General features: G+C 40.1%; 2 protein-coding genes across 6 annotated transcripts in view; one reads left to right on the top strand and one right to left on the bottom strand.

Annotated features, from left to right (window-relative positions):
* Positions 1-3,065, top strand: part of Strn3 (striatin 3) — an 84,148-nt gene extending 81,083 nt beyond the window's left edge. For all 3 annotated transcript variants that reach the window (XM_063260784.1, XM_063260694.1, XM_063260742.1), the window contains 2 exons: positions 1,183-1,269; positions 1,350-3,065. In XM_063260784.1, coding sequence (XP_063116854.1) covers positions 1,183-1,269; positions 1,350-1,519 — 257 coding nt within the window. In that variant the 3' untranslated portion in view covers positions 1,520-3,065. The remainder of the gene's footprint in view (positions 1-1,182; positions 1,270-1,349) is intronic.
* A 1,818-nt stretch (positions 3,066-4,883) lies between these two features.
* On the bottom strand, positions 4,884-18,207 carry Coch (cochlin). Of its 3 annotated transcripts, none has more exons than XM_063259662.1 (12): positions 18,186-18,207; positions 17,667-17,720; positions 17,521-17,577; positions 15,583-15,739; positions 14,672-14,805; positions 14,118-14,180; positions 12,365-12,409; positions 12,130-12,277; positions 10,015-10,118; positions 9,027-9,253; positions 8,340-8,856; positions 4,884-5,375 (listed from the first exon to the last, which is right to left on the bottom strand). In XM_063259662.1, the coding sequence occupies exons 2-12, from the start codon at positions 17,698-17,700 to the stop codon at positions 5,200-5,202; spliced, it is 1,662 nt and encodes a 553-aa protein (XP_063115732.1). In that variant the 5' UTR covers positions 17,701-17,720; positions 18,186-18,207; the 3' UTR covers positions 4,884-5,199. The 3 variants fall into 3 exon arrangements, with proteins under 3 accessions (XP_063115732.1, XP_005001438.3, NP_001166514.1); XM_005001381.4 differs by lacking the exon at positions 18,186-18,207 and adding an exon at positions 17,988-18,116; NM_001173043.1 differs by lacking the exon at positions 18,186-18,207 and having other exon boundaries at positions 17,667-17,705.
* Between the last annotated feature and the right edge of the window lie 708 nt (positions 18,208-18,915).

The raw sequence follows: 18,915 nt of genomic DNA, 5'->3' as shown, positions 1-18,915 counted from the left end.
ATTTAGTAATAGACTCTCCTGAATAAACAGGAAGCAAAATTTACAAGGATTAATGTTTGTTTTTTGTTTTAGTATTTGCTTTTTAATTCACTTTTTCAGTGAATCTTTTTGTTTTTGGTTTGGTTTGGTTTGGCTTGGCTTGGCTTGATTGTGCTGTGGTCAAACTCATGGTGATCCTCCTGCCTCAGCCTCTTGAGTGCTGTTATTACAAGCCTTTGCCACCTTACCTAGCCTAGCAAATCAATTTATTTTGTTGCTTTCCATCCATCAAAAGCATATACTGACAGGATAGGGTGCCTTGCCCCAGTCCTTATGCAGCACAGTTCTGCATTCCCAACTTTTAAACTTCTTGTTGAATTCCATTTGCTTGCCAGATCTTCAATTAAAATAGTCACTAAATGACATTTTTCAGAGCAGTAGTTTGTTAATATCTGGGGAAATCGAGTAATTTTTGTAATATATTCTGTCCCTTCTTCCCCTTTCTTATTTTGAATATATAAAATAATTGACGTTTCAAAGAGTAAATAAATTGATCCTAGAAGCTTTAGGTGTATATTTTCTGGTGATTTGTTTATCATTAATTCATGTGTATAAACTATCTTAAGATCTTTTACTAAAAGGTTAATTTTAATTTTAAATGCTCTTAAGCCTTTGCAACACTATTATTATGTTTTCCATTGTCTAGATTCTGTCAAATGCATGTCACATAGATGCCTTTTCTAAGAGTAATTATATGGAAAAGTTTTGTATTAGAATTAAAATTCTCTTCAAAATATTTGTATGATAGATGCATCTTGAAAACATACCAAATGAAAGCAGCCAGACACAAAAAGATCCATATTACTCTGTTCATATGAAGCAGCCAGAATAGGCCAATCTCTAGAAAAAGCAGATTAGTGCTGTCAGGGACAAATGAGGAGTGATTGCTTAATAGTTATAGTCTCCTTTTTCAGTGACAGAAGTTCTGAATCATGGCCATAATAGTTGCACACTGTGAATATTCTAAAAGCTGCTGAATCGTACACACTTGAATTGGCTAAAATGGTAAACTTTGTATTGTTGTGTGTATTTTTACCACAATAAACAGTGTTATTAAAAGGATTACTTTTGCTTGATGCTGCATTGGTCTCTGTCTCTTACATTAGTATTTTGGAAACTTAATCTTCCCTGTTACGTTTACAGGTAAAATGATCCATTCTATGGTAGCTCATTTGGATGCTGTTACAAGTCTAGCAGTAGATCCTAATGGAATCTATTTGATGTCTGGAAGTAAGTCTGAACTTTGTACCACCTGTAAACTTTCTCAAAGAATCATTACTCAGTAATGAGTTTTATTTATCTTTTTACAGGCCATGACTGTTCAATTAGGTTATGGAATTTAGATAGCAAGACATGTGTGCAAGAAATAACAGCTCATAGGAAGAAATTGGACGAATCAATTTATGATGTTGCTTTCCATCCTTCAAAAGCATATATTGCCAGTGCAGGAGCTGATGCCCTTGCAAAAGTATTTGTGTGAACCAACAGAAACTCTCATCATGACAAAAGATTTTCTTGGACAAAAGGAGGGTCTGCATCACTGCCATCAAAAAGGTTACTGGATATGACACTACATGTGATCTGCCTGCTGTAGGTATTTGGGGCAGGCATAAATTAGTGGAAATCACATCTTAATGTTAGGGTCATTGACTTAACTGTAATTACTGTACTTTATGGGACAGAAAGTAAAAGGACTCCAGTAATTGTACTGGATATGAACTGAGCGTATTTTTTTTAAGGTGTATTTAAGCCAATGTGGAGTCTGATCTTACAAAGACTTTTATTTTTTATTTTATTTTATTCTATTTTTTGGGGGGGGGACTCTGTGTGCTGCCTTAGGGTTAGGAATGTGGTGCTCTTGATGAGGGGAAGTGAGCTCCAAGAGTAGCTTTTTTTCATCTCTTAGTAATGTTACGTTTATCAGTTGAATGCCACAGATTCCCATTTAAATTTATTTTGCTTTAAAAAAAAAAGAAAACTTAAAATATTTTAGCATTAGTTGCACAAAATGTTTGGATAAAATTCTAGTTTTTATAAGTCTTTTTATATATTTAGCCTGTCACAACAGTGCTCAAGATGTATTGACGTTTTTCTGCATCATACAACCCTAAACACAGAGATCTCACTGACCATCTGCCCATAAACTACTTTTTCTTCTTTTGCCTACTACAGCTCAGTTAAGTCCTTCATAAAGATGCTAAATCACCTTCCTCATCACGTAAATGTCTTCAAGAACCAAGGACTATTAAATACATTAAAATGAAACATGGGGTTTAGTACTCCAAATGAACTCTTTAAAAAACTAATCTTGGCATCCTATCACTATGTGATATTTTGTACATCTTACTGTATTTACAAGTTTATTTATCAAGGATTATCCATCTTGCTAATGGCCTATTATTTATTTCACTTTTTTTTGGTCTTTATATCCTTTTATTAATGTGCTAAAGAAACCTGTATATCTATTTTGGGATTCTTTGAATAGTCTAAAATAGACTAAAAATGGAATATTTTATAGTTTAAGTTACAAATCCAAGATGTTTCCCTCCAAGATACTTATCTTGGATTACCACAATTCCAAACAAAATTTTCTTATTTAAAGATATTTGGAGTAAAATTTTATTTACATTACAAATAGGGCACAAAAATAATTGAATCAGAATACAGAATCTGCTGTGTTTGGACTAGTTTTCCCTGTTTTATTTTTTTAGATGTGCTTAATTTTATGGTGTAACTAAAGATTTTGTTTGTGTAATGCATGATTAAGACAATAAAGTATTTTTTCTAGTCTTCCAAAAAAACTTTTCTGATCAGTTTGCGAGTTTTGATGAGTTTTGTAAGGTTTTTGTTTTACAAACTATGAATCAGCAAATTTTTAAGATTGTACCACAACACAAAAAGTACAGCTGTTGAAAAATAATGTACATAAAATGCATATAATAAATATTAAATTGTGTACCTGTATGTTACTGCTGGCTACATCATTTTATGTTGAATAATAAAGTGCAATATTCTCCATAATTAAACTAGGACAAGGAGGTGGTTTCTTAGTCCGTCATTTTTTTATGCTGTTTATCCTTCTACTGGTTGTTGGTAAAACGGTAAGATTAGAACAGTAACAGTTTCTTTGTGACGTATTTCACTCCATTTAGTAAGTTTTTGAAATTAAAATGTTAAATTTTAGAGTGATTTTTTTAAAAAGATAGTTTTAATAACTTGCTTTATTAAATCTGAATTTCAGTTAATGATGTCCTGTCTACCCATACCTATTTTCATAAAAAAATTCAGTAAAGAATAAACTACATTACTCATTAGTTAAAAGTTGTCCTTTATAAATAAGTTTATTATGTTAAACTTTTTCTTCCAATAGGTAATATATCCTTTCTTTGAAGGCAGGTGTAAATTGAATTAGAAGAGGGGCATTTAATGTATTAAAATTATAAATAAGCTAGTGTATTTGAAATTTAGGCATGTCCACTAAAGTTGTGGTCCATGTTTTTTAAAATTCTTTTACCTCCTTTTATTAACTCTTTATCCTGTTTTACAGGAATTGAAAGTAACTTGAAGTTCTGGTTTTTGTTTATTCCTATAAAAGTCAGTGAAAGTATTAGCTTTAGATTTTCCAGGTTTCAAGGTTTTATTGTTTCATGTTTGTTTGTCCTTGTATCACTTGGGAAGGCTGAAGCAGGAGGACTGTGTAAGTTTGAGACCACCCTGAGCTACGCAGCGAGACACCCTAATCTTCTAAATAAATAAAGTTTATTTTGGTATGCCTGGCTGAGAATCTGAGGTCTGTGTACTTGTGGAGGGAAACTCTTTTGTTAAAGGGAAAGAGGGAAATTATTGCCTTCATTGCCCTTTCATCAGATGAAAATTTTTTGTACTATCCAAGGTAAAATTCTGTATCCTCCCATACATATTCTTTTATTCTCTTTGCATGGGCTAAATAATTGTTAGATTGAAAAGATTTACTGGAGTATTACTCCAACCAGTTAATACCTTACTGTTTGGTTGTAAAGTTTCAATTAGAAGGAGTGTATTTGAAGCAAGGTAGGGTGCACAGGTGGGTGATGAGACAGAATCTGTTTTTAAAGACCAGCAAGATGGGGTGATAGAGCACCTCTATGTGAAAGAAAGAGGCCCTCTGAATTAATTATCTTAAGGGAGTTCTGATGTTCTACTTAGGCATGAGTCTCACAAACACACTTAAGTAAAAGTGACACAACTTATAAAACATTTCTCTTGAAGCAAATACTCAAAAGCATAGTGCTTCACCTAGTAATGCCTGCATATGCCTAAAAACAGTAGGCATTCAGTAAATAAATGAAAAATATACTTAGTATTGTGTGATTTGAAAAAAAGCAAATCAGACTGGTCTGAGAACCATAGTAAATGCAAAACAGATCAGATTGATCTGTGAGCCATAGTAAATGCAAAATTTAATCATACTCTGTACGGAAATGGGCAAAAAGTAAAAGCAGGTTGGAATAAGTCACTAGCCATTTTATTTATTCAAACTACAATATTTTTCTTGTATTTCTATTTGAATCTCTTCAAAAATCCTGCTGTCGCCTTTGACTACAAGCCAATTTTATACACATACAAAATTAAGGATATAAATAGAAAAATACCTGACAATCCTTATTTTGTATATTTTCATTTGTAAGTTATGAAAGTAGCCAGAAGTTATGATGCCCATTTCCTTATAGTCTTTAGTTTTTAGTGTATGAAGTAACAGCTGTCTGTTATTGACTGGTTTTAAGAAAACACTTGGGTCATGGTATTTATACTTGAACGCTGCTCATTTTCCTTATATAGTCAGTAGAATGATTAGAGAATGTTGCTTTTTGTTGTAAGTATCAGATTCTTTTATTGAGCTGTGGCACTTGCAAATCTGTACATTTTATAGGTATATTAGAACTTTTAAGGTTTTAAAACATGATCATCTTTCTTGGATTTCTAAGGGCTAAGGTTATGAAGCCTCAGTCAAAAGTCTAAGTTGTAACTAGAAGGTAGTAATTTTAAATGAATGTTTATTTGCTTAAAATAGCTGTTGACATGTTTAATGTATCTGATCCTAGTATGCTATGGTATTTCACTATCATAAGAATACAATTTATACATTAAATCTTGCACTTTTTGGTTATCAAAATACCACCATTATTGTTGGGATTCTAAGAAATCTCTACAAATGCCTCTAATGATATCAGAAACGATTGGTTCTAGTCCTGTGAACTCTCTTGTGAAGAACGCATGTGATTCCTTTGGTTTAGAGGCCATATCTTTCAGGTCATCCAGAGGTGCCCAAGCCACACCTACAGAGAAAATGGTGATACCTACAATAGAAATATTTTAAAATGAATCAGAAACAGATCCAGTTTCTACATATAAAATCACACATACATTGATACCTGATTGCAGAGAAACTGCCTATTAATTTCTCAAAAACTGAATTCCCCATATTGCTAGGTAATGTTTTAGTCATGATGAGCAGTCAAAACCAGAAGGCTCTGATACCAGAAAAACAAAACTTTCTTGAAGTTGGGTATCTATAACAATACATTTAGTAAGCCAGGAATAGAAACTTTAACCTGGTACACAGTATCCTTTCTTCAAAAATCCTACAGAAAACAGATGGTTAAACAAAGTGAAAATTTCCTCTGAGGTTTGCATGAGAACTACCTGAGCCTATCATCAGATCTGTAACTGAATACTACTGAAGTCCTAATCAGTTACTGAAAGGAGAAAATGATACAAAGGGTAAATGGTAATTTTTCACGGGTTGTATTGTCTGGTGAATGGTGTCTAGTTTGCTGTGGGTAATTTCCTCCATGTTAACCGTTTATAGTTACTTTGAAAACTCAGAATTTGCTAGTCTTTAATCCTAAAGGAAAGGGTTTTTTTTTATGAAGCTGGGATAATTTCCGTTTCTTTGATCATTCCATCTGCATTTGAGTTACTGTAAGACTTTTAAAAGTACAACTGCATGGTTTGATTTACAGTGACAGTTTTGTTAGTTGGATTCATACCCACTGCAATTCACATCAGTCCTGATTGCAGATGTATTGGTTCAGCAGATTCTTAGGGGGTGACTACCATCTATCTTCTGCTAGATGATAATCTTAATATCTTGAGTTTCTGAAATAGCTTTTTCCCTATTTCAGGTTTTATTCCCCTTTTTAGTGGTATCCATTGCTCAGATGATACAAAGCAAAGTTAGAGGATGTTAAAGCTACTTAAAATGTTTTAATTTGATTGATCATTACCACCCAGTCACCTCTTCCTACCACCTCCAGAAAAGTAACTTTATTTATAGAGTTGTACAATTTTTTAAAGTGTGATCTAGCCCTAAAAGCTAAGTTTTCCACCTTTTGTGACTTTCACTAACATAATGTCATGAAATTTATAGTGTAGCCTACCCTCCTTAAATTTAATCACTAGGTAAATGTATCTGAATTTAGTTTGCTTTAGCAGGAATACAATCCTGCTAGCCATAAAGTAGTTCACTATGTTTGAGAGTGACAACAGACAGGTACATCTTCAACACAATCAGTTGCTAATATGAAAAAATACGATATACTGTTTAAATTGCCTGTAGCAGTTGGCTGTCAAAAGTACAGTAGTACCTTGGTTCACAAACGTGTTTGGCAGAATTTTGTTTGTACCCTCTGCACGGGATGACAAACAACCATGGCCACCTTTTGTAAAATTGAACAAATTTAAGTTCATGAACCATATTTCATCAGTATTTATAAAAATATAAAAGATACACTAGGAGAGGTCCTGATAGAAATGAATGAAACAAAGTCATTAAGGATGATGGAGGAAACCACCAAAATGTCCATTAACCGCAGAGTGGATGAAAAAATTGTGGTTTCTACAATGGAATACTATTCAGCTATAAAAAAGGATCTTGAGGCCTTTATAGGTAAACTGAGGCAACTTGAGAATATCCTCATTAGTGAAATAACTCACATTAGTAAATATCACATTGTCTGGTATAAAAAAATTAACTGACAATAATGGGATACAAAAAGTATAATAACTAAGTGAAAGGTAAGTAAAGTGCCCTAAAGGATATAATGGTATGTATAGTTTGTACAATAGATGGCCATATTACTAAATTTCTGTAAGATAATTGAACAGAAGACATTGCACTGTCAATGTCTTGAGTGCCTAGCCACTTTTTATGCTTTGATTCTGTAACTTAACTATTGTTAAGATGACAGTATGTAATGTATCAACTATCAGTTTTATGTTGATTTTTTTGAATTCTGTATTCTACTTTTTTCCTTGTCTTTTCTATTTTTAAAATTTTCTTTCTTTAAATAAAATTTTAAAAATAAATAAAAAAGTAAAAGAAGTAAGGTGTGAAAGGAGATGGCACAGGAATATACCAGAATGCAAGGCTGTGGATTCTCCCAAGTTAATTATTTCCTTAGAAAGGGAATCTTTCAGCAGCACATTATGCTAACATACTGAACAAGCCCTTTCAAAAAGAAATACCAAAGCTGGGGTGAAGAAATTTTATACTCTTAAAAGTGTAAATGTGTATTATTTTATAGGGAAAAATTTTTTAGGAAAAGTTCTAACAAGGTAATATTAAACTTTTATTGGAGACCTCACCATTTTAGAAAACTCAAGCCAGACTAAACTGTACTAAAATAGGATAATCACATGGTAAGTTGTAGGTATAATTTATTTCCTATTTGAGCCAGACATAAGCATCAGTAATTTCTGTTTTTGTTGTTTGGTTTTTTTGTACCAGGGATTGATTGCACAACCTTGCACTTGCCAGGCAAGAGCTTAGGCCACGGAGCTAAACACCAGTAATTTCAATCCTCAACACATGTTTTTCAGTGCAGTTCTAATAACCCAGTGGTTAGGAATATGGACTCTAGGCTGGGGATTTAACTCAGTGGCATAAATGCCTGCCTGGCAAGCGCAAGGTTGTGAGTTCAATCCCTGGTACCACACACACACACACACACAAAAAAAAAAAAAAAAAAAAAAAAAAAAAAGAGTATAGGAATATGGACTCTGAAGCCAGAATGCTTGGGTTTGAATCCTTGCTACTTAATAGCTGTGTCATTCTGAGGAAGTCTGTTTGCTTGTTTGTACGATGAGACGAGCAGGACTGTTCTGAAAAGTCAGATAATACTGCATAAAGCTCTTAGAACACTGTCACACTGCAGGTATTTATTCAATAAATAAAGTATGTGATTCAGTTTGTATTTACTCTCAAAACTCACAGAACCCCTTTCTCAGTTCCATGCCCATACAAAGGAAAAGGACCTCACCTGCATCATGTGCTGCAGCAGCAGGGCCTCGGACATCATCATAGGACTGCCCGTCAGTGATGATCACCAGGAAGTTTTTATTGGGACTATCCCTCACAGGACCAAACACATTTCTAACAGTAAAGGAAATGGCATCACCAGTAGCTGTTCCTCCACTCATATAGCGGATGCTTCTGATAACGGCTAGGACATTCTCCTTAGTGCTGTAGTCAGTGAAACTGAACTCTGTGCGTTGGTCGTAAGTGAACTGCACAGCAGCTATCTTGGCACCAATGTCTGAGATTTCAAAAGTCTTGGCTATGTTGGAAACAAATTCAAGCATGAGGCGGAAATTACTATCCCCAACACTGCTGGAGCCGTCAATCAGGAAGGCAATGTTCACTGAGTTATAACAGGTCTTGCTGCACATCATTTGCTCATGAGAGCAGAGCTTCTGTACCAGAGGCTTTACATATTTTGTGGTGCCGAACCAGTTGGGCATGTGGTAAGAGAAGAAGCCGTTATTCCGACAGACAGCCTAATGTGGGAAATACATAAGATATTCAAAAGGATCAAATGGTTTTTTTAAAATTGTGAAAACAAATCTTAGGTGTTCAAAGTTAATCTAGATGAGGGCCTGTCAGCACTGGTTAGAGGCCCAAAGTTGAATCTACCACTGTAACTCAAGATACCCCTTCCCCATCTTACCTTGTCAACAAATGCAACATCCTGAACCATGCCCAGTTCTTCAGGGATTGGCTTGGCTACAGAAACTATAAATACATTGACTCCAAACTCTCTGGCCACAATTCCTGCTTCCTCTATGTCATCAGATGGCCAGCCATCAATAAATACCACCACCACTTTGGGGATCCCTTTTCTCATTCCAGTATCTGCTGTGAAGAATTTCTGAGCCGTGTGCTTCAAAGCTTTTCCTAGGTTTGAAAATGAAACCAACCAGCATTTAACACTCTTAAATGACATTTCTGTTTCCCTAGAGTAATTTGGCACCATTAAGAATTTAACTTTCATGGAACTTGAGTCTATTTTAGATACATGAGTTAGGAACAGTTATACTTTAGGCCTATTTTTTTGTCCTCACAACCCACACTTCCTCCTCCACTTCCAGAAGCCTCCCATTTCCTTAACCTCAATCAATTGACCCTACCCCTGTCATCTGCTCTTGTTCCTTGGTGACTGCTAAGTACCTCTAAGGACTCAGAACAGGAAGTCTCCTCAGAGGGTCACTTGTGCTACGCTTAATTCTTTCTGCCATGCTTGCATTCATTAGTCTGTTGGTATTGCTGCTTTTTAGTGTTAAAAGTAAGTATTTCTCTAAAGTGTTCTCTGGTCTGTCCCGGGTAAAGATTATGTATCGCAATTTTTTTTTTTTTTTGTCTTTTTCCTTTTTATTGGTACTGGGGATCGAACTCATGGCTGCCTGCTTGCAAGGCAGGTGGCTTATGCCGCTGAGCTAAACCTCCAGCCCCATGTTTTTGTTTTTTAAAAATTGTTATCCATTCTTTCCTTGGTATATTTTCCATTGTAAATTGAATAATTATCTTGGGTGATCAAATGCAGGCCTAGTCATGATTTCAGCTCCAGGAGAAAGTGTTTCACATCTGTTTATCCAAAATGACATAATACTGTTTTATATGTCTGATCACCATTAAGCCTCTGGCCAATTTTTACTTACCTGTATTGGAATTACCCCCTCTGAAACCTACTTCCTTTATGGCAAACAAAACATCTTTGGCTGATGTGAAGTTTTTCAAGTAAAATTCTATTTTGGGATGTTCACTGTAATTAAAAAACAAAAAGTTATCCAGGGAGTATTGGAAAGGCTAAATAAGCAACATTAGATGCATAAAAAAGCTTTTAAATCAGACAAAACCCCAGTTCTGTTTTTAATCCTATGGGTCTAGTCAACTAAGGTATTGCATCCTTACGTGATTTACTGAGGATGTTTCAGAAATGCAACATATAATTGCTATACTGAGGGTTGGTTATATCCTAAGTAATACAATACATTACATACACAATCTCATCATGTCTGAGAGTACAAATTATTATCTTGATTATATAAATGAAATATGCTCAGAGTACCTACATGAGTGATGGCAAGCCTTTTAGAGTTTTCAGTGGCAACAGCCAGCTAGCTACAGCATGTGTGCCATGTGTTCACCACCACTGACCTAGGTAATATGCCCAATAAAACGTAGCTGACTGTACAGTCAGGGTTGTATGGTTCCAAAGGCTATGCCTAAATGGTATGTATAGCACCTGAAACCCACCTTGGCCCAGGGGCTCAGGGTTAGTGGAAGGCTGCAGAGTTGGTCACAGGGTACCAAACAGGAAGCTGGCTGTGAGACTAGATCTGCTGGACCTAGTGGACCCTGGATGTACTCAGCAGCCTGAGTGTAATTAACCCAGGTCTCTGGTCAGAAGGGACAGTTTCAATTATACTAAGACCAAAATTATAAAAATGAAAAAAGTTACAAGGATGTTACAGTTTGTGTCTGGATATTCCCCCAAAGCCTCATGTGGTCCTGGGGGCCTTTCAAAGGCAGCCGAATCTAGATTTTGTGATTGGTTCATTGTCTAGTGCTGGGATTGGCAGTGTGAATGCTGCATCTGCCTGGGTCGGGAGGATTGTATACAATATAAGGGAGGGAAGGAGGCTTGCTTCATCCTTTTGCCCTTTTGCTCTTGTTGCTTTTGGTGGTTACAGCCACCATAAACAGTTGCCCCTCATCCACACCAGCTCGCCTTGGAGCCAGCTGAGTATGGTCTGAAACTTCCACAAACTGTAAACTAAGTAAACCTTTTCTTTCTTCATTCTGGGCATCAGATATTTTGTTTCAGCTATATGAGAAAAGTAACCAAGACAAAAGATATTAATGATGTTACATTTTTCTTATAATAAATGATAACATTTACCAATCAAGACTGAGATTTACTGTTAGCTGGGTGTGGTGGCATACACCTGTATGTATTCCTCGGTATTTGGGAAACTGATGTAGGAGGCCTGCTTGAGTCACGATAGTGCAAGGCTATCCTGGGCAACACAGTAAGACCCTTTAAAAAATAGATGTGTGTATAAACATACATCCAGGAATATAGCTCAGCAGCACAAGTGCCTGCCTGGTAAGCATAAGGTCCTGAGTTTGATTCCCAGTACCGAAAAAAATACATATATAACAAATATATGAAAATTACTATAGGGGACCTGCCTTATGGGCTATTAAAATATACAACAAAGCTACAGTCATCAAAACAGTACAGGGAGGCTGAGTGTAGTGGTGCCCACCTATAATGAGAGCACTTGGAAGGTTAAGGCAGGAAGATCTCCATCAGCCAGCCTGAACTATATGGAAAGACCATGTCTCAAAACAAAACAAAAAAGCAGCACATGACTCTGGGCACAGTGATGCATATATATAATCCCAGCTGTTTATTTTTAAAATTTTTTTTGTCTTTTTGAGATGGTCTCACTATGCAGTTCATGCTGGCCTTGAACTCACTTTGTAGCCCATGCAAACTCACAACAATCCTTTTGTCTCAACTGCCTGAGTTCTAGAGGCATGCGCCACCATGCTCAGCGAATCCCAGCTATTGAGGAGCTGAAGCAGAATTATTACAAATTCAAGGCCAGTCTGGCAAGTAAATGAAACCTCATTCAAAAAAAAAAAAAAGACTTAGCATATGGATCAACAACTCAGCATGACTGTACTAAAACAAAATGAATGTATCAGATTGGTAATTTGTCATTCAAGACATCAGTCACTGCTCATTTTATCAGAGTTGATACCTGGCTTGAACAAGGCCAACATGTGGTCCTTCTGTTCCAATTCCCAACATCAGCGCCACCTTCCCAACAAAATTCTTCTGTAAATTAAAGCGGCGTTGCCCAATATTAAAGCTTCCATCAATTAGAAATGCAATATCTGCTTTACAGTCTGTGAATATCAAACAAGTCCTCTCATTAGCAGTCTCAAGAAGAGATGGGAAAATGCTATTTTCACAAATGGATGTCTCATTCTTACCTTTATTGCCAGTTTTCTTCTCAGGTGTTTTCTTTAGTCGTTTCCCTGAAACAAAAGCAGCACTTGATATTAGCAGTATAAAGACTATTTTTGGAGGCGGGGAACAGTACTGGGGATTGAATCCAGACCCTGAGGCATGCTAGGCAAGTGCTCTACCAACTAAGATACAGCCCTAGCCCTTTTAAAAAATTTTGAAGCAGTCTTGCCGCCCAGGCTCGCCTTCAACTTGTGATCCTCCTGCCTCAGCCTCTCTAATAGCTAGAATAACAGGAGAAGAGCACTGCACCTGGCTAGGAGTGTCATTCTTTTTTCTTCTCCAGTACTAAGGATGAAATCCAAGGCCTTTGCACTGAGCTACACACTAGCCCTTTTTTATTTTGAGACAAAATCTTGCTAGTTGCTAAAATGCCTAGCCTAGACTCAAACTTGAGACCCTCCTGCCTCTGCCTCTCATAATGCAGGAATACAGGAAGGCAATGGAAGTGTCACTCTTGAAAACATTTTTTTTTAAAATTTCCTTATGATTTTGTGGACTGGGGAAACAATGCCCCAACAAACAACAGATACAGAACTATAGAAGGCCTCCATATCTGAAACACCTCTGACCTATGACTTTAAAGTCCCAAACCCACAACTGTGCAGGATTGGGAACTCAGAGCCTAAAGTTCTTAATTTCTTTGATTTTAAAACAGACATAGTTACTCAGGAGGCTGAGGCAGGAGGATAGCAATTTAGGAGTCAGCCTGAGCAACTAAGACTCTGTCTTAAAATAAATAAAAAGGTCTGAGGATGCAGCTTCATGCTCCTTGGTTTTAATTCCCAGTTTTAAAACAGTCTTTAAAGAGGGAATCCCTGGCTATTTCTTACAGTAGACACACACCAGTCCTTTATTCATATGATGGTGCAGTAAATAAGGGAATTTAGTGAAGTAAATGAAACAGTAGAAAGTTCATGTCCTTTTACTGTGGCAAGTTCTTAGGCATGTTCTGTCAAGTCAGATAGGACTTCAAGAGAATAACTGACAGCGTAGTTCACAGTCAAAAGTATAAGGAATTTAAAATATAAATCAATATTTCTGACTGGAGTATGGTGGTACACACTGGTAATCCCAGCTCTGGGCAGGCTGAGGAAGGAGGATCATCATGAGCCACCCTGGGCTACGAAGTCAGTCCAAGATAGCCTGAACTACAATGAGACCCTATCTCAAAAAAAAAAATTGAGTATTTCTGTGCATAATGTATCAGCAAACCTAAGATATTTACTTTGTTTCTTTAACCTTGTTTCTCAATCTTGTCAACTTGACTGGATTGAGAAATGCATAGGAAATTTGAAAGCACTTTTGGATGTGTCTGTTTGCAGAAATAACTGGCACATGAAACAGTAAACTAAGAGAGATCTGCCCTTACTATGGGCAACACTATTCAACTGAGTGGGGGACAAATGGAGAAGGAAGCCAACAGGCAAGTTCTAGCTTCTCTCTCTGCATCCTGGCTGCCTCGAGGCAGCGGTCTTCCTCCACCACACTCTTCTCTCAAGATGCTTCTTCCTCAACACAGACCTAAAAGCAATGGAACCAGCTAGCCACAGCCTGAAATCTCTGAAACCTTGAACCACAACTTTTCTTTCTTGAAAAGTTATTTCATCAGGTATTTTGCCAAGTTTTTAAAGGAAAGTTTTTATCAGTAACGCATTTCTTTATAATTCCCAAACGCTATGCCAGGCAACTAGGACACACAGATTTCACGGTTCATACCTGTTGGTGGACGCGCCGTGGACACTGCCTGTCCCGTGGCTTCTTGGGTACTACTTTTGCCTTCTGTTAAAATAAAGATAAGTCTATGTTTTCCTCTTCCTTCTTCATCATCAAGGCATTATGAATCTGACTTAGGGTTGGATGATAAATGTAATAGGGAAATGGCGATACTCAGTAGAAACATTGTGTTGCGTGTTAGTTTCAGAGAACCCAAATGGAAACTCATCTATTGTATTTAAAAGGATCATCAAAAGTGAATTCACCAGTTTTGCAGTTTAGTGTTACTTGGTAAGTGTCCAGGCATTCTGACTATAGGCAATTTAAATTTCTACTGCTACTGTGTCACAGCAAATTGTTCTTTCCCTATTCACCTAAGTTTGGCTTGTGCGGTATGTGACCCTTCTGGTTTCTTGGCTGGACCCACAGTTGATTTCATGATCACAGGTTTTCCCATCACATTAAAAACGTTTGACCAAGGAAAGCAGAAAACTTTTTTTTAATTTTAGGGACGGGGTGATATTTGCCAAAAGTGAGAACAGTAAAATTGTACCTACTAGTTACTGTGAAAGAAGCAGACCATCTGGCAAGGGTTTGAGACTGGATGCCATTGGCATCCACTGAGGAATAGTTTTCTCGACCGGGTAGGCTATACACTCGCACAGGTCCCCCTGAGATGCTGATTACTCCCCTGCAACATAAGATAACAGCTAAGGCACTATCTACACTTTTCGGGGCATCCAATTGACTTATACTGCCACACTGCGTCTACTGCTCTCATTAATCAAGAAAACGGTTTAGCAGGAAAGTCATTTAAAAATAATGCTAGCCTTTTCAAAACTTGCCTACATTGGAACAAAACCTGCTTGGGGAAATAGTTTTGTGCTGTCAAATTTCGTAAGCATGCTAAGGATACAAATGTATTAGCCTGTTACCCACCACTCAGAAATTCACTTAATAAAAAGGTGCCAAACAACTCGGGCCTTAAGAGACTCCATGGGCCCTTGGATTGCATTTTTTAAAAAAGCATCTCACACTGCCCATTCTGCTGCAGGATAGTATGGCACTGGCCAACAACTGTGACATAGACAAGTTGCTTTATTCTCTTAATTCAGTACCGTCATCTCTAAAGTGGAGTAAAGCTGTACCAACTTGTGGTGGAAGTTAAGAAAACAGCTGGCACATGTACACAAAAAACCCCCTCCATAATATATGAAATAATTAGGAATCTTCAGAAAAACAGGAATCTAGCCACCAAGAAGTAATGCAATCTGCCCTCTGTCAGAAAGCTTCCCTTGTATATTTGGTGTTTCAAGGATACCCAGGAAAACTCTGAAACTAAATCCATCTTCTGTGGCCACAACTGGCACCAAAAGACGAGGGGAGGAAGGTGGTCCAGATGGCTTATAGCGGAAAAGTAAGTAATCATGCTTGCATCTCCCCTCCCCACAGCTATCTTTGTGATTACCTGTGCACTGCCGCGCCACATATGCTGGACACGGAAGCATAAACTATGTTCCCAAACACAGAGAATTCCTCAAGAGGGCAGCCTGCTGGGCAGAGGACATCTGCTTTCTCCTTCCTGATGTCCAAGCCTCTGGTAAAGCATGTGATAGCAATGGGAACTGAAAAGAAAGTGGGAATGTAATAAGCACCCTTAGGACCTCTCCGGGAGTAGCAGAGGAGGAACTAGGGAATGGGATTTAAGGTTTCCTTTCCAAATTTCCACACTTCTACAAAGAATACTGATTTAAGCACCATTCCACACCAGATTTTAGTGAAGCAGAAGCTTGTTTTCCAATTTAATTTAGTCTCCAGCACCACAGAAAATCTAGTATCACAAGTTTCCCGTTTCTAGCTGTTTGAAAGCATATAATTTGAAATACATCAGATCTCAAAAATAACATTAGTCATTAAACATTTATGCATTCTAGAAATGTAAAAATCGCAACTCTGATAAAACTGTATTGTCTGAATTGAGCTTTTAGGGACATTTTCAGATGGATGTGAAAATCTAAGTTATCCCTCCCTACATAGAGCCATTTGTCTTAGTTATTCTACAAACGCAGAGTCTTAAGACTCACACATTCACTTAAGCAAACCAGTACGATAATCCTTAAATTCACAGAATGTTATTTAGCTCAACTGTTCATTTAACAGATGAGGAAATTAAAGCCATGGGGTTAATTTACGCAAGGAACAGTCCTCCCAGAGGACAGAGCACAAGGAAGTTAGTCTCATCAGAATGGAGCATTTTTATCTTAATTGAACCTGATTATTTCTGCTCCAGATCTGTCCAAAGAGATATATCAGGCACTGTTAGAAAGCACTGTTAACATGCTCAAGTTTTACAGTCATCCTAATAATCAAAAATTTTACTAAGATGATGCTAGGTAGAGAAAGGTCTTGGCAATATGTACTAAGATAACAGAAAACATTAATTTGTCAACTTACTGGAGATATGAAACTGAGACTCGTGTTACTAAAAACCATTCCAAACGGAAGAATATGTGGTTATTCACAACGCCTTGGAACAAACAAACAAAAACCTCGCTTTTTTTCTAAGAGGAATACTGTCTGGTCACAGCCCAACTGAGTAGCTTGCTTCTAACAAGGACACTCCTGCATGGACTTTTAGACAGGACAAGTCCATGGAAAGGGAAGGGAGGGTGGTGGTTACAGGACTGACTCTTTAGCTCGAGAGCTCTCTAGAGAACCGGGAAAGTTAAAATCTTTATCGAAAACAGAAGCCTTCTGCTTATTATCAAACAGTCCAAATCCTTCTCCCGTTTCTGGCGGAGGAAGGGGCAGTATTGGAATGTGGGTCAGAGACTGCGCTTTCAGCTGCTAACCCTGACTTCACTCAGGGAGAGATGGAAAATGCAGCTGGGCACAATGCTTATCCTCATTTCTACTTTTCAGGAAAGGCAAACAATAGATTTGAGAAAAGAGCTTGTCCTTTACATTGCATTGCAGGGAAACACACAGAATCACACCCTCGGACGGGAACCTCTGCTCTACAGCAAACTCTTCAGACTGTGCCAGGGAATGGGAGCGCCAACGCTGCTTTTCACAAGCGTGACATCCAGAAGCCCACCTATGTGGGAAAATGACATCAGCCTCTCTCTCTCTCACGGGGACCACAGTCTAAAGGCTTCCCTGACCCGGAGCAGCAGACCCCCGGGGCTCAGGGAACACCTCTGCCTCGACCTCCCTTCGGCTCCGGCGGAGGACCCGCGACGGGGCGGGCGGCTCTCTTCGCCCCACGGGAGCGCCGGTCCCCGCGGGCGGGGGAAGGCGGTGACCCCCGCCCAGCAGCGGCCCCGACGTGCGCGCCCTCCGCCTCTCGCGCAGGGCCGCGTGCGGACCGAGCGGGACCTCCCGGACCCCGGACCCCGCAGCTCACCGGCTCCGTCGCCGCCCGCGGGCCCCGGCGGCAGCAGCAGCAGCAGCAGCGAGACACCTGCGGAGAGAGGGGAGGCGGGAGAGCGCGTGCGGTGCGGCCGCCGCCCCGCGCCCGAGGGGCCCGCCCGGGGAGGGACGCGTACGCACCGAGGCGGAGGACTGGCATCCAGGCTGCAGGCATGGTGTCGGGGCGCTGTGGACCTGGGAAGAGCGAGACGGAGGGGAGGCGTCGGGCGCGCCGCGCGGCCGGGAGGGACCCGACCCGACCCCGACCCGACCCCGACCCGCGAGCCGCCGCTCCGAGAGGCGGCGCCAACCCCGCCGAACCCAGACCGGAGTTGCAGCCTCGGGGAGGTGGGGAGGCGGGGTGGGCCGCAGGAAGACGGGGAGCGGGAGCGGCGGAGGAGGGCAGGGGCCTGCGCCAGTCGGGGATCCCGCCGCCCGCCCGCCCGCCCGCGGGTCCGGCACCTGCGTGGGAACCGCCCGGCTGCGCCCGCCAGAGTGCGGACAGCGGGGCTCCCGCGGCCGCTATAAAGGCCGGGCGCGCGCATGAGCACTGCGCGGGGGGCGCGGGAGGAGCGGCGAGCGGGGCCCGGGCGGCGGGGGCGCGCAGCTCCGCCCTCCTCTCCCGAGGGCCCCCCGCGAGGCCGGCGTGGTGGCGCCTACCCCCGCGGCGCGCAGCCCGCGCCCCCCGCGCCCCCACGCGGCGTCCGCCTGTCTCCAAGGAGCCCCGAAGGTCCCAGAGTGTGGGGAACGGGTGGGGGCTGGGAAAGCAGCTCCACGGCGCACGTGGACGGCGCTGGGGTGGAAAGGCTGGGCCAGGTGGCGGCCCCCGCGCAGGTCCCGCAGCCGTCCATCCGGCGCTGCCTGGACCTGGGTGACCGTGCGGCGCAGGGTGCCCAGGAGAGAGAGCTACCAGGTCCTCGAAACTTCCCAACCTCGTGCTCTGCTGGGATGAGTTCGAGCTCCTAAAGTAAACCAACCTGGCTTTGGCAGACGCGTGCCCTTTATGTGTTAGAAAACCTGCCCGCGGCCTGGGTGTTTGAAGCCTTCCGTCTTCGTTTCTGCTGGAGGTCGGTTGTCCCAAGCGGACTCAGTGACTGCCATGGGTACAGACAGCCATACCTCTTCTAGATCAAGAACTGTTTACTTATACCTGACTGCCCTTTCAAATTTCCAGACCTGGTGCCTGTTGCAGTTAGGACAGGCTTGGGTTTGGTAATGTGTAATCTCCTCCAGTCTCGCCCCAATTATAACTTTTTATAAATGGAAATCGAGAAAGCAGAATTAACGAAGAATTTTATGAGACAAATGACGTGGGTGGTAGCTAAGAACCAGCCCCAGATATGGATAGCCAGTAATTTCTAGGTACAATATCTATTCAAATAGGTTTGGT

This window comes from Cavia porcellus, unplaced genomic scaffold (genome assembly GCF_034190915.1).
Source record: "Cavia porcellus strain 051 isolate PalLab524CR breed Dunkin Hartley unplaced genomic scaffold, mCavPor4.1 scaffold_1, whole genome shotgun sequence".
Lineage (NCBI taxonomy): Eukaryota > Metazoa > Chordata > Mammalia > Rodentia > Caviidae > Cavia > Cavia porcellus.
This window is presented reverse-complemented; position numbering and strand designations above follow the sequence as displayed.